Here is a 13,895-nt window from a genome sequence, read left to right as displayed (position 1 = left end):
GTTTCAACAATGATACACCAGTTATACTTGGAGCTTCGCAATCATGTTTCACTTGGGACTTTTTCATTCATTCATTCACTCATTCATTCATTCATCAATCATCCATTGAATACTTCTTTTGTTATAAACCAGCAGTGCTGGATGCTGGGGATGAGCAAATCCCTATCCCTATCTCTGACTAGTTCAGTGTAACTAGAGGAGACAGACATGTGTATTTATTGAATTATTGCCTGAATCTACCCTTTCATTAAGAACTGCAAGGCGGTGCCTGGTGAAGCTGTGTCCCCATCAAGGAGGTCAATGAAAAGTACCTTAAAGAATGGACACTTGAGTTGAGACATGGCAGATAAGGCTTCCAGGCCTTCCCATAGCAATCTGCTACTTGAGTCCAGGAGTAGAGATCCTGGGGTGTCCAGGAGAATTAGGTCTGGAGCAGGGTTTCAGAGACCAGGTATGAGTGGAGCTGGCTAGCGGGGGTAGAGGCATCATCTCTTGGAACACCTCGTTGGCCTTGTTAATTTTTGTTGTTACCCCCAGAGAGATGGGAGGCACACAAAGGCTTAATTGGTCAGAGTTGCACCATATGAAGGGTACTTTGGTTGCTGTGTGGAGATCAGGTGTTGTGTTGTTGGGCAGAGAGAATAAATGGAAGTGGAGGGACTGTTTAGGAATGGATTGCTGTAGTTCAGGCGAGTGATGAGGTAGACAAGGGTGTCGGCTCTGAGGGTGGAACCAACCCTAATATATATATATATATATTTCTAATATGGTCCCTATTAGACCATATTAGAAATAGCAGAAAAAATATTAGAAATAGCAGGGAGCATATTAGAAATAGCAGAAAAAATAGGATGTAGTGGCCAAATGACTGAGGGGGTGAGGAAGAGGAAAGTACCATTTTTCTGAGGTGCACCCACAGGGCCGTGCTCTGAGACTTTTTTGTGACTGTTTTGTTCCATACGTTGGCTATAGACTTAGAGGCTGCCACTCATTCATGTACCATCTTCCACCTCGGTCCACATTCCTCAGCCCCAGTTCGACTTCTACTCACTGTCTCCCCAAACCACTCCTAGGATTTTGCCTCCATCCCTTTATTCATTCACTCCCCTGGAAAGTTCTTCCCAAGCCCTACCCATTTTCCTGGGCCTTCTTCAAGTCCCCAGTTCATGAACCTTTCCATAACGTTTCAGCCCACAGCGATCTTTCTTTCTCCTGAATTCATTCAATTTATAGTCTCCTTTGGAAGTTAATTTCCCCTGCTTTTTGACATTTCTTGTGCTCTTATTTGATCCCATGTATTAGTCTGTACCATAAGAAACTATCCTGTTTTTTTTTTTTTTTTAAGACCCGATATCAGTAGTTTTCTACTGCGTATTGTGATTTCACACACACACTGAGATGTGGATAGGTTGTTTTTGCAGTGCCCGGTAATGTCGTGTATGCACAGTCAGAGCATGATAGATCATAAAATGCACTTAAAATAGGGTGTTACTGGATGAAATTTAATTTTATTTCATGACTTAAAAGTACTTATAGTTTTTTGCAGTGCTGCCTAGTGTTAGGAACATGGATGTGTTAACTCAGTGTTCTCTTTACCCCGAAAAGGTCTAGGGGGTTGGGCTGAATCCATATTGACTTATTACCACCATGACTCATTTATTATTGTGACTTATTGCCATGATGGCTGACTTAGGGGGTAAGACATTTTTGACCATGTCTTATTCAGTGCAGTAGCTTCAGGGCTTGGCATAGATGAGGGGATCAATAATCACCTTTTGAAGGAATGAGTGAATATCATTGTCCCCTTTCTCACACAGAAACAGAGGATAGAATGTAATCTTGCTATGTTTGGGGTCAGTAAGAAAAGAGAAGTTTGGTGTGCTACTTAAGTTACTTTCATTGACTGGTTAATAAAAATGTTCCCTTCATATCATCTGGACCTTTTTTGCCTTTTCAATACCACCACTTAACATATGGGCCTCAGATTTCATTTAACACAGGTGCACGATAAGCTATGTCTTGAGCAGGTTTGGGTAAGCAGCCACATGAGGCGTGAATAGACATACCACAGGCATCATCAGGCAGTGGCAGTGGAGGGGGTCCATAAAAGCTATATTCCTATCTGCAGATGTTTCCCTTTATCAAGAATGGTGTGAGTTTGAATGGGACTAAAGCTTGGAAAAAGAAAATGATAACGGTACCTGTGGCCACATATTCTAGTTGATTTTGGGAGCATCACCAACTTAGGCTAAGTTGGACTTAGCACAGTCCAACTTAGGTCAATATTGGCCAGAGGAAAATGAAGGCAGAGTCTTAAAAAAGAGACTAACACACAGCAGATGGTCAATAAATATTTGTGGGAATGAGTGGGAGATGGCTAGAATACAAATGGAATTTTCTTATTCTTTGTACCTCCAAGTGCTTGTTTAAATAGAAAACAGAAAATTGTTTAAAGTATAAACTCTCTGCACAAGGAAGGTGTCAGTCAAGTCTACTGACTCAGGAGCAAGGCCATGATAATACCTGCCCTTGGCTGGCGACATACTCCTGCCAAAGGAGGTTCTGTAGCAACTGTGTCTTTGTTTTCCTCCATATGATAATATTAAAATACACCGCCTACCTATTTCACATGAGTGAGCAAGGAGGAATGAATAGATGTTTGCAAGCACCCCAGGGTCCAGGAGGTGAAGTTATGCAAGCATCAGTTGTTATTAGATCACCCTTTGCCCTCGGCTCAGGGCCAATGTCAACAAGTCGTCCCCTTCCCATCTACCCAGAGCTTGCCATTAGGATTTAGGCCCTGAAGGTAAACTGGGCTGTATTCTACTTTTAAAGGTGCTCTGTGGCCTTGGACACCTTTTTCCTCTCTGGGCCTCAGTTTACTCATGTATTAAACAAGGTGCACTGAATCACGATCTTCAACTGATGACCGGTCTGTTTTATTTCCTGTGCAGGAGTTTTGTTTTGCTTCATTTTTAATGTGAGTTTGAATCCCTTTAAGGGACGGTGTATGCTTTCTCAGTTCTGACTGAGGCCCTATGTATGATCTCCTCTATACCTGTCATTCACTTACATTCTGTTCCAGGGCCTGGAAGGTGTCAGAAACCCCCACACTAGATGTTCTTTAAGGTTTTTCATATGACTGTTTCTGTTCTGCTAACTCCACACGTGTTTCCCATTGAAGAACAATAACAATGTGATATAAGGGATAAAATCAAGACTATGGTTTAGAGAAGCAGACTCTTTTTCAGCTGTAACAGGTATAAGCAAGTCACGTTTCTTATAGGAGTTCCTTGACTTTTTGATCACTTTACTTTCAAAAAGAGAGAGAGAGAGAGAGAGAGAGTGTGTGTGTGTGTGTGTGTGTGTGTGTGTGTGTGTGTGTTTTATTTTCCAGTCATTTGACCAATTTAACATGACACTTTCTGTGCAGAATAGTTTTTTAAAACACAACCAATTTGGAAAGACCAAGCACTATAGCTCTGTGAGATTAAGGGCTATTATTCTTTGTAAAAAGAAAACACTTTCTCTATTCTCACAGCACTTTTAATGAGCTCAACTGCTCAAGTGGCCGATGCAGTTTGTTTATTTTGAAATAATTTTAGATTTACATAAAAGCTGCAAAAATAGTACAGTGAGTTCCCTTACACCCCTCCCTCAGCCTCCCTCAGTGTTAGCCTCTTGCATCACCGTGGCATGATCAAGATTAAGAAATTAACACCCAACAAATTCATTTTAACACAGTTTTATTATTTCTGGTTAAAATTCTTTACATAAATTGTATCTTATTTTAACCACTTTGTTTTCAAAGAGCCACTATTAAAGGAATATTGAGAAAAAAAAAATGCCACAGTAAAGGACTTAGAGAAATGATGTCTCGTTTTCACTGCCACTAGTTACGGGGCAGAAAGTTTTCTCAGTTTCTTTAATGTCTACTTGAGCACAGACAGAACCGCAACTTGTAATCTGATACGGAGGTTAACTGTCATTCATCAAAGGAAATAAGGACTCCCTTGTGTTGGTACAAGGAAGTTATAAGTTCCTTTTGTGGTAAGCATTATAACAATTTATTTTAGTGCTTTTTCAAAATAATAAACCTGATGTAGCCCAAGTGGTAATTAACTGGAGTCATGTTAAACTCTCTTACTGTTATTACTTTCCAAGTGCTGTTTTTATTTTAACCATTAGTAAATGTAGTAAATAAAGTGTGGTATTTCCAAAGATGCAGCCTAAGTGATTAATAAGAAAAAAGGTATTAGTGGGATTTGGAGCTATTTTCCATAATGAATCAAATGACTTTTCTGTTTTATCTTTAGTAAAGATGAGGCCATTTAAGGATCTTCTGAACAGTTAAGTCAACTGTGGAATAAAAAAGAATTTCCGGGTAGAGAATCTGAAAACCGTATCACAAATACCCACCACATTATTTAGTCAGTGGGTTTATATTGTACAGTTTAGATTAATTACAGTCAGTCAGGTGATTTTACCGTAGCCCGGATTTCTTTCTCTGTTATATGTGTTTACCCTGCAATTACCAAGAGATCACGAGCAAATGAGGTGTGTTTCTCTGGGGACTTCTTTTAGCATTAACCCACATTTCAAACGACAATAGAAGATAGGAATTACTTTTGAGAGTCTCTTTGAAATGGATTAAAAAATTCAACAGTGAGTCAGTACTGTGATTATGTCTGTACTTGACTAGGACTGTAAACATCAAACTCATTTGGCGATCCTGTGAGGCATGGAGAGATCATTTCTCCTCCCTCTGAGATAGTATTTGGGTCCCATGACTGAAATGGGCAAAAGGAAAAATACTGAAAGTTTCTGTTCTGAAAGTAATATGCACTAGGATTTTATGTGTAATCTTTCACTTCTGTGCCCCCTCCTTTTTTTTTTAAGAAAAAAAATACTAAATTTCAGTTTTCCCACTCAGAATCAAAGGAAAATCCACCTGAACACAAGTGTTTATGTAGCAAGTCTTGTAATCTCTTTGGCCTCATCTCCTCTGTAAAATAAATGTCAGAAAATGCGTGGGTTTCAATTTTTTTTTTTTTTTAGCAGTGGAACCCTTTTCTCAAATGAAACTGTACACAGAGCCCCAGAGAGGTGGGACCGCTCTGGTTTTAAGCGGGGAGCCCACGTTCAGTCTTCTTGGCCTTGTTTCTCCTTTCCCCGGGGTCACTCTCGCCCTCTCCTGGCTGTCCTGGAATCCACAGCTACTCAGGTCCTCTCCGGCTCTACCCTTGGGGCAGTGGTTCTCAGACAGTCATCTATCTAGGATTGCTGTGAAATCAAGATTGTTCTTTGGAAGGAGAGACTTCAGATTTCTAGGCTATTCAGGTGGTCTTCAGACTGGTATGTTACTGGTCCACGAGGAGACAAGTACAAAATTGAGAGTGTTTAGAAATGTTTACAGCAATTCAACATTGCTGCGATGTTTAAGCACATGATCAGTGGCCTTACTTTGCTGAACAGGATATGGACCAACAGTATTGGTCCACGATAGATTCACGAATTTGAAAAAACCTAATAAGTTGTTTAAAAAGCACTGTTCATGAATATTATCTTATATAAAACTCCAATTTCCCTCCTGAAGACTAAATAATTGAGATAATTCCTCAGTGTGTTCAAGACTTTTATAACATTACAAATATTCATCAGTTGATTTGATTTATGAGGAAGGAATATTTATGAAAGATTTTTGAATTAAACGAGTAATGACACAGGTCTGTTTTTGAAATAGTTCTATTATCCATTGATCCATTAAATTTTTTTATACAGTAAATATTTGTTGTTTGCCTTCCTTGTGTGTGGTGAATAAGGGAGGTTCAGGGGCACCTGGGTGGTTCAGTTGGTTAAGCATCCGACTTCAGCTCAGGTCATGATCTCATGGTTCATGGGTTCGAGCCCCACGTCAGGCTCCGTGCTGACAGCTCAGAGCCTGGAACCTGCTTCAGATTCTGTGTTGTCCTCTCTCTCTGCCCTTTCCCCTCTTGTGCTCTCTCTCTCTCTCCCTCTCTCTCAAAAATGGATAAACATGAAAAAAAAAAAAAATAAGGGAGGTCCAATTCCCGCTTGATGGGGGAATCAGGCAACTGCAATATTTTCTGCACAGATTTGCGATGTGGGGAGTCCAAGCTGCCCTAGGACACTGAGGAGGAGTGCCAGGCTTGGGAGGTTCAAGGAGGTTGTTATCCTACGATTCTAAAATAATTGTTAAAAAGCAAATAATTCATGCACTTTGCGAAAGATACCTTAGCCACTCCTTACAGATTATGACACAAATGCTTTCTGAGCTTTTGTACTGTGCTTGTATCATGCCATTTGCTATTTGGCATGTGGGGATGTACTTGGGGATAAGACAGACACGATCTCCGCTCACATGGGGCTTATGGTCTGGTGCAAGCATACTGGGAAATGGACCAGAAGATTTCCAACACTGACGAGCTGCAGAAGGAGAGGAAACAGAGTGGATGCGGTAAGGATGAGTCTCTGGGGGTGAATATGTTGTACAGGTTTGTCAGAGGAGCCCACACCACGGAGGGGACATCTGAGCAGAGACCTGAATGACACAAAGAAGCCAGCCTGAGAATGAGAGAGGAACAGCAAGTGGCAAGTGCCAAGGCTTTCGGGTAGGGGTGAGGTTGCCACCTTCATGAGCCAGGGAGAAGGCCCGCAGGGCTGAAGTGCAGTGAGCGAGAGGGAGAGAGGGTGGAAGGATCGGAGAAGTGAAAGTCACGGACAAGGTCGAGCAGAAGAGGGAAACATGAGGCTGTGCCGAGTGTGCATCCACAGCGAGATTCTCATACCGTCGCCACCCACAGCCCTTCCGTTGTGGTTGGTGATCACAGGGACGAGGTGAGTATCCCACCCGGAGCCTGTCGCATCCCTGGGACCGGTGGTGTGTCAGGGTGTTGACTTCAGTGTTCCTTTGCTTCTTATAGTCAGTTCCTGTGTCTCCTTTTGGGGGGACTCCCCCCAAGCTCCTGGAGTCTCTTTACCCCCAGACAGGAGTGTATGGCTGGCGGTTAAGACCTTCTCCAGGGACCCTTAACCAGTGACTGGTATAATCTCTACTCCAGAGCTCCCCGTGGAACCATGCTAGGCTGCCCTCTGGAGAGCTCTGGCTTTGGGAAGCACCCTTGCTTGATCTTTCCGGAGGACCCTTCCCCAATAAATTGTCTCGACTTGATGTAAACTGCCCTCCCCGCCATCCCCAGGTTTGGATTATAACCGTCGGTATAACGTGATCATTTTTGTTCATTTAAAATGGGGTTAGAGGAAATAGTTCAGCATTCTCAACTTCTCAAAGTTTTCTTCAGAATACTTTCCATTTCACCAGCCATCAAGTGGAAAGGATTTTGTTTTTTTATCCTAAGACAATTGTCTGTTTCTACCGATTCCGGTGGATTTGTTTACTGTTTAATTAAGTGAAACGTTTCCAGAGACTTATCTATTCTCACTCTTCCAGCTCACAGAGTAGACTTTAATCTTAAATTGATAAAACTATTAGATGATTATTTCCTGTTCACACACCAGGTCAATCAAATTATGGAGATTAAACAAGGGAATAAGGCGGGGTGTTTAGCAGGGTATGATCTGGATAGATATGCTTTCCAAGGCTGGCAGAAGCAGCCTGTGAGCTTCTCCACACGTTTTCATGTGCTAATCTTTGTGGCTTTCGTTTCCTACTTCTAACACAGTCTGTAGCTATGGTTTGCACGGGAATTGGAAGCCAGCAGGCCAGTGTGGAATTTTCCCTGTGCCTGGGAGGGAAAAGTAAAATCAGATGCTATTCATTTTGACTGGATTTCCATTTATTTTAGAACATTTGGGGGCATTTTAATATCTCTATATAAAAAGCACTTGGATCTCGGGCTTTTAGAAATTATTTACAGATTATCTGTCATCCATTCTTCCTTTCTTCCACTCTCTCCTCCTCCCTCCCTCCTTCCCTTCCTTCTTCTTTCTTTTTTTAGAGGAAAGTGAAATCAAATCTCTATCTGAATCCATCACAAAACATATTTTGAAGTCATGAAGTGGGATTTTATGTGCTTATGGTAGAATAGTATGCCTGTGGTAACCTGTTTTATCTTTAGCAGTGTTTAGTCGGAGATTGGACATGGTAAATGTTCAGTAAATATTTATTGATTGTATGAGTCCGTGGTGTTATGTCCTAAGCACAATTCTAAAATATCATATTGTGCTTTTGTTGGTGTGCATCTGTGAAGAGAGCCTTGGTCCCCAACTCTTAATTCCCGCTCAACTCTGTCATAAATATGACAACTATACTGGAAAAATAATTTTTAAATCCTTAAACTGTCTTTGCACATTTAACTGAAGTTTTGCTTCATTCTGTTGCAGTGAAACACCCATTGGCACGTTCCTTTTTGCTTTTAAATATCTCTGAAACACTTGGATTTTGACCATCGATTTCACAATGCATGGAGGCATGCGATTATAAGACAATAACACATGCCTTTTCATGCCTGAAAATAACACTGAAGTCAAGCTGTGGCATTAAAGCACAGTTGGAAAATTTTACATCTAATCAAATTAAACTGATAGTATGTTTAATTTTGTATTTGCTATGCAATTGAAAGCATGGGTATCTTCAACTTTTTGTTTCTATTCTGGAAATTAAAACAATTGAATCAGAAATTGATTAAGGAAAAAAGGGCAAACAAATAAGTTGCCTTCTGTTCGTTGGTTAAGTAATCTGTACTATTCCTTACTTATCTTTTGAGGGGATGTGGGAAACAGTATTAAAATTTATCCTGGGAAAAGTGACCATGATGACAGCAAAACTTACCTAGAAGATTGAAATGCCTATTGGGTTGTATTCCCAGGCTGGCCAGTCTCACTGTCCAGATTGTTTAAAAACAAACTTCAATTCAGTAAATTTTAAAGATAGAGAACAAACTGAAGGTTGCTGGAGGGGAGGTGGGTGGGGAGACGGGCTAAATGGGTGATGGGCATTAAGGTGGGCACTTGTTGGGATGAGTATTGGGTGTTATATATAAGTGATGAATCACTAAATTCTACTCCTGAAACAAACAAGCAAACAAACAAACAAATGCATTTCTCAGCTGGAAAAAAAAAAGATCTTATTAACTTTATTCAGTGATTCATGAATTGGACAACATCCACTCTTGCAGATCGAAAGCAACTCTTAGGAGTTTTACAGGCAGAAGGGAGCAAGAACAAGGAAGTTACACTAGTCAAAAAGTGGATTGGGTATTGCAAGGTTACTTTTCTTTAAAGGTATAGCATGAGTTTATCAGGCAGATTATTTAATTAATGCTGATGTGGTGATTCCTGATTGGCTAGTTTAAATTTTCATATCTGGGAGTGCTGAAAATATAATTAAGTTTGGTGACCTGGGGCTTAACATAAGTGACTCCATTTTGGGCCTGTTGGCTTGCTTTTGACAGGATGTTTGAGTGAGTACAGGGGCTGTGCAGGACTGACCCAATTCTTGCTGAGTTCTCATTGACTACAGTTGACTCACCTGGGGTGGCAGTTTGAAAGATTTAGGAATTCTGGAAATCCAGTGAAATTTTGTGTATTACCTCTGACACTGTAACACTTATTTGCAAATGGCTGGGGCTTTTTCCAGGCTCTTAGAAGGATCACCTATGATGGAGACGAACTCCTTGAATTAGCAGCATATAGTTAAGGATACTTATCGAGAAAGACAAGTAGGATGGCATAAAAACATTAGTTGGGCTTCAGGTATTTGCTTATAGATGTATATTTTGGAAACCCCTAATGGGGGCACTTTTCCTGACAAGCAGAAATGTATATTTGTTGAGACAGTGGGTCAGAATATTTGAAACAGAGAATGACTCAGAAAACAGAGGCTTATGGGCCACTATACCTATAAACTATGCCCTAAATGTATCTGAAGGCCTTTGAAAGATAAATAATAAATGCTATTCATATGAACATTTTTATTGTTGTATTAGAAATAAATGTTAACTTTTACCTACTTAAGTATTATAAAGTGACTTTTGCCTGAGAATATTTTGGAGCACAGACTCCAACTAAAGTATTCCCCTCTGGTTTATTTTGAAAGGAATGCCATGTTAATTCTGGGGCATTGATGTTTTACAATGCCTGATCAAGACAAAAAGGCGAAGACCACAGAAAAATCAACTGATAAAAAACAACAAGGAGTCACCACCAGGTAACCCCTTACTGAGTCCATTTGAGAAACAGAGTAGACCTTTGACAAGGGCTACTCTGGGTTATGGTGTTTACTGAAAGGTTTGCTCATTTCTAGAGGTTTAAAGGAAATGGATACATTTCAGTCTATACAGGCAGGCCTCCGGAGGGCAACACCATCGGTGGGTGCCACTAGTTCACCTGGAATCTTTGGTTGGTTGACACTGTGTTATTCTTTCTCCTAGGGACTATTCAGATCTTAAAAGACTTCGTTGCCTTTTGAACGTTCAATCAAGCAAACAACAGGTAGTGTGTTCAAAGAATGTGCATGCATTGATAAAAGAGAACTCACATGTTTCCAAAGGGATTAATTTAACATTTTTATGAACAGTGTATCTATTTTTCTTTGTTCTTTTATATGTTTTGTTTTTCTTTATCTGGCTGTTTCTCTCATACCTGGTTCAGTCCTGCCAGAATTCAGCATCTACAGCCTTTTCATTCTTCTTCTCTTTATTTTCTGTTTATTGCCATGTGTCCTAATTATCAAAGCTCTTCAGTCTAGAAGCAGTATACTGTTCTATTGAATGCCTACCGTTTGACTCTTTGGAGTTTTGGGAACTTGATGTTTTCCAAAACACAAATTACTGAATTTTCTTTCTTCTCCCCTCCACCCCACCTCATGCTACCCAGTTCCTAGAGCACGACTCTTGATGTTTGCTGCAAATTTTATCTCACCGAAAAGAGGGGAAAAGAGTCAATTTGGCTATTTTTCTGATAATATATATATATATATATATATATATATATATATATATATATATATTTAATTTTTTAAATGTATATTTATTTATTTTTGAGGGAGACAGACAGAGCATGAGTGGGGGAGGAGCAGAGAGAGAGGGAGACACAGAATCCAAAGCAGGCTCTGGGCTCCGAGTTGTCGGCACAGAGCCTGATGCGGGCCTTGAACCCACAAACTATGAGATCATGACCTGGGCCGAAGTCGACGCTTAACCGACTGAGCCACCCAGGTGCCCCAGCTTTTTTATATTTTTATCAGACGGAGAAAGGATGGTACCTCTGCTTGAATTTATCTTTAAACTTTTCTTTTTGGTTTTACCTCTGTGAGACTTTGGAGAATCATGAGATTAGAGGCTCTCTGTGAAGATTTGGAGAACAGCACAGCAATGCTAATAATAATGACAACAGCAGACACTTAGTTAGCACCTGTAATGGTAGGGATGGTTCTTGAGCCCCAGTGACCTGGCACCAAAGTCTACTATGTCATACTCGTCTAAATAAATTTGTTGAAGAACTCTTGTATAGTAGGAATCTTGATGGATTTTGTTATATCCATCAAACTAACAGAGAACCACAACATTTTCATCTAGTTATTTATAGTCAAGGATGACTTTCTAGTGAATTGATGGCATATGAAGGCCAAATAGTATAGATCCTGTTTAGGGAACGTTTACCATGTGTCTGGTGCTTTATTTGCATCACCCCGTTGAGTGACCACGACTTCGGCTTTCGCAGAATAGGAAACTGAGGCACAAACTGAGGAAACTGAGTGACTTTCTCGAGATCATACCGCCAGCTGATGGCTGGAATACAGGTCTGGACCCAAACACTACATCTTCGCAATATATGCCTCTCCCTACTGAGTTGTCTTTTAAATGACTTGGGAAATGAGATTCCAGTTCAAAAAATAGTTGGATAAACTTTGATTCGGAGCAAACACGGTTGTAAAATACCTTTTCACCTATCAATCCTTCTCTGTTATTTCGTGCTATGGCCCCCAGGAGCAATTTCTTCCCATCCAGCTGTGTCAGCAGTCACTCTTTCTCTTTGTCTATCTCTACTCTGCTAAAAGAATCTCCCTGGCTTACTGCTCACAAGCCTTCACGGACAATTGCCCCACATCACATCCATTCTTTTTTAGAAGGTAAGCAAGGTGACTCAGCATACGGTTTTGATTGTAGTTCCCATTCTTTCTCCCTGTCCATCCTAAGATGTAACCGTGATGTCAGAGACTTCTATTTATTGCTTTTGCAATCCCTTCTCCCAAATTTGTCCTTCTCCCAAATTTCTTTCTTAAAATATCTTAATCTGTTTCTAAGACCCAAATCTAATGACACCACTTCTGCAAACAAGCTTTCTTTTATCTTGTATTCTCGAAGTGATCTCTGTCTTCCCAAAGCACCTTTTCCCGCCCACAGTTGTAGCCTTATAGTCTTCCTCATTTTGGAAACACTTGTCTACGTGTCTTATTTCCAGACCAGACTGTATATTTCCCAATGCCGGCAACTTTGACTTTGCCTCTGGTTTAGTGTAGCCTTCGTTCAGTGAGTTCTTGGTCAGTTTTTTTCATATTGAATTGTGGCTAAAAATTGAGTTACATCATGAGCATGTATAACCATATGGCCAGGGTAAAAGAAACACCAGTGGTGTCTTTTTTTTTTTTTTTCTTTTGTTTTTGCCTCTAATCTTCCAACTTTGAAGTTCATGCTGACTAGATCTATTGTATCCCCTTTCAACACCACTTCCTTGTTAACACTTGGAGGGGTTAACTAAAGTGAATTTAATAGTTTCTTCTTCTTTAACAAATTTTAGAATTTGCAGTCTGCTGTCTGACAAGTTCACATGGCATAACTTTTTGTCAGCTGTTTCATATGTACAAAAATGCATATTTGTAATCCTTGAATTATTCAGAAAGTAGATGGTTCTAAGAAAAAATGAAAATGCCCTCACTAATATGAAGGTCCTGAGGTTCGCAAAATTCATTCCTAATTCTATTTAATTTAGCAACGATAAATGTTATTCTGAACACCCTCTTCTCTTTATAGTAAAGTAGTATGGAGAAGAACGATATTGGAAAGAACAAATCCAGCATTTGTTTATATCTTGTTTGTGAGAGAAGGAAGTAAGGAGGTTTATGGATATACATGAAGTATGACGATTTATGATAAATTGAAGCCAAGACCAAAGAAGAAAGAAGAACAAGGGTCAGGGACAAAGTAGAGTTAGTGAGGCAGAAATGCCCATCGAAATAAGCAAGTGGGCCACACATTTGGCTCTGAGATTTTTAGCAGTCAATTTGAAAAGGGTAATTTGGGATTAAGGCTCACTCACCTGAATTTCTGTTCTAACAAGACCTGGCCTGTTATTTGCAAATAGACCAAAAATGGCCAATTAATCTGTTGCAGAGGAAATTTGCTTTGCGGTTTAGGCAGAGACTTGCAAAGAACTGAGTGTCCTTTTTTTGAATCTCTAATGAGCCAAGTCACTTCCCTGTTGTTTCCTTGTGTCCCAATGTTCTACTTTCGTTCTTTGTCTTGACTGCTCTGTGTATCTCTGTGTGTCTTGCTTAACCACGTTAGAGTTTGCTGTTTTGTGGGACGGTCCCACAGTGTGACACAACTGGGGACAGAGACACACTGAGGGGACAGAGGAGCCCCCTTCGTCATAACAAGGTTACAATAATCCTAACCTGTAAAACAAATCATTCAAGGAAAACAATTGCCCCAGGGTTATTGAAGCAAAGTGAAATGACAAAGTTGGTTGGAGATTTCACCAGAGGTTTTCACCAATATTGAAGTAATCTGCCAAGAGCTGGAATTCAGATTTTTCCCCCCTACATTCAAGGCCACAGGGAGCTGAGAAATCGGTTTGCAGTAAGTAAAAAAGATAGAAGAAAGAACAAATGAAGAACAAACAAATTACAGACT

The 13,895-nt window shown here is 40.2% G+C and overlaps 1 protein-coding gene across 13 annotated transcripts in view; it reads left to right on the top strand.

Annotated features, from left to right (window-relative positions):
• NEK10 (NIMA related kinase 10) overlaps positions 1-13,895 on the top strand; it is a 222,831-nt gene that overhangs the window by 6,869 nt on the left and 202,067 nt on the right. For 10 of the 13 annotated variants that reach the window (XR_008422616.1, XM_053903873.1, XM_053903879.1 and 7 more), the window contains exons 2-3: positions 10,079-10,189; positions 10,413-10,473. The exons of 1 other annotated variant lie outside the window; for it this stretch is intronic. Coding sequence is in view for 9 of the 12 variants with exons in the window: in XM_053903873.1 (XP_053759848.1) it covers positions 10,116-10,189; positions 10,413-10,473 (135 nt within the window). In the remaining 3 variants the exon portion in view is untranslated. Of the gene's footprint in view, positions 1-10,078; positions 10,190-10,410; positions 10,474-13,895 lie in introns of those variants that run through there. 2 more of the 13 variants (XM_053903877.1, XM_053903883.1) reach the window with 2 other exon arrangements.

Source organism: Panthera pardus, unplaced genomic scaffold, assembly GCF_024362965.1.
Source record: "Panthera pardus isolate Hobbes unplaced genomic scaffold, ASM2436296v1 HiC_scaffold_16, whole genome shotgun sequence".
In the NCBI taxonomy this organism is placed as follows: domain Eukaryota; kingdom Metazoa; phylum Chordata; class Mammalia; order Carnivora; family Felidae; genus Panthera; species Panthera pardus.
This window is presented reverse-complemented; position numbering and strand designations above follow the sequence as displayed.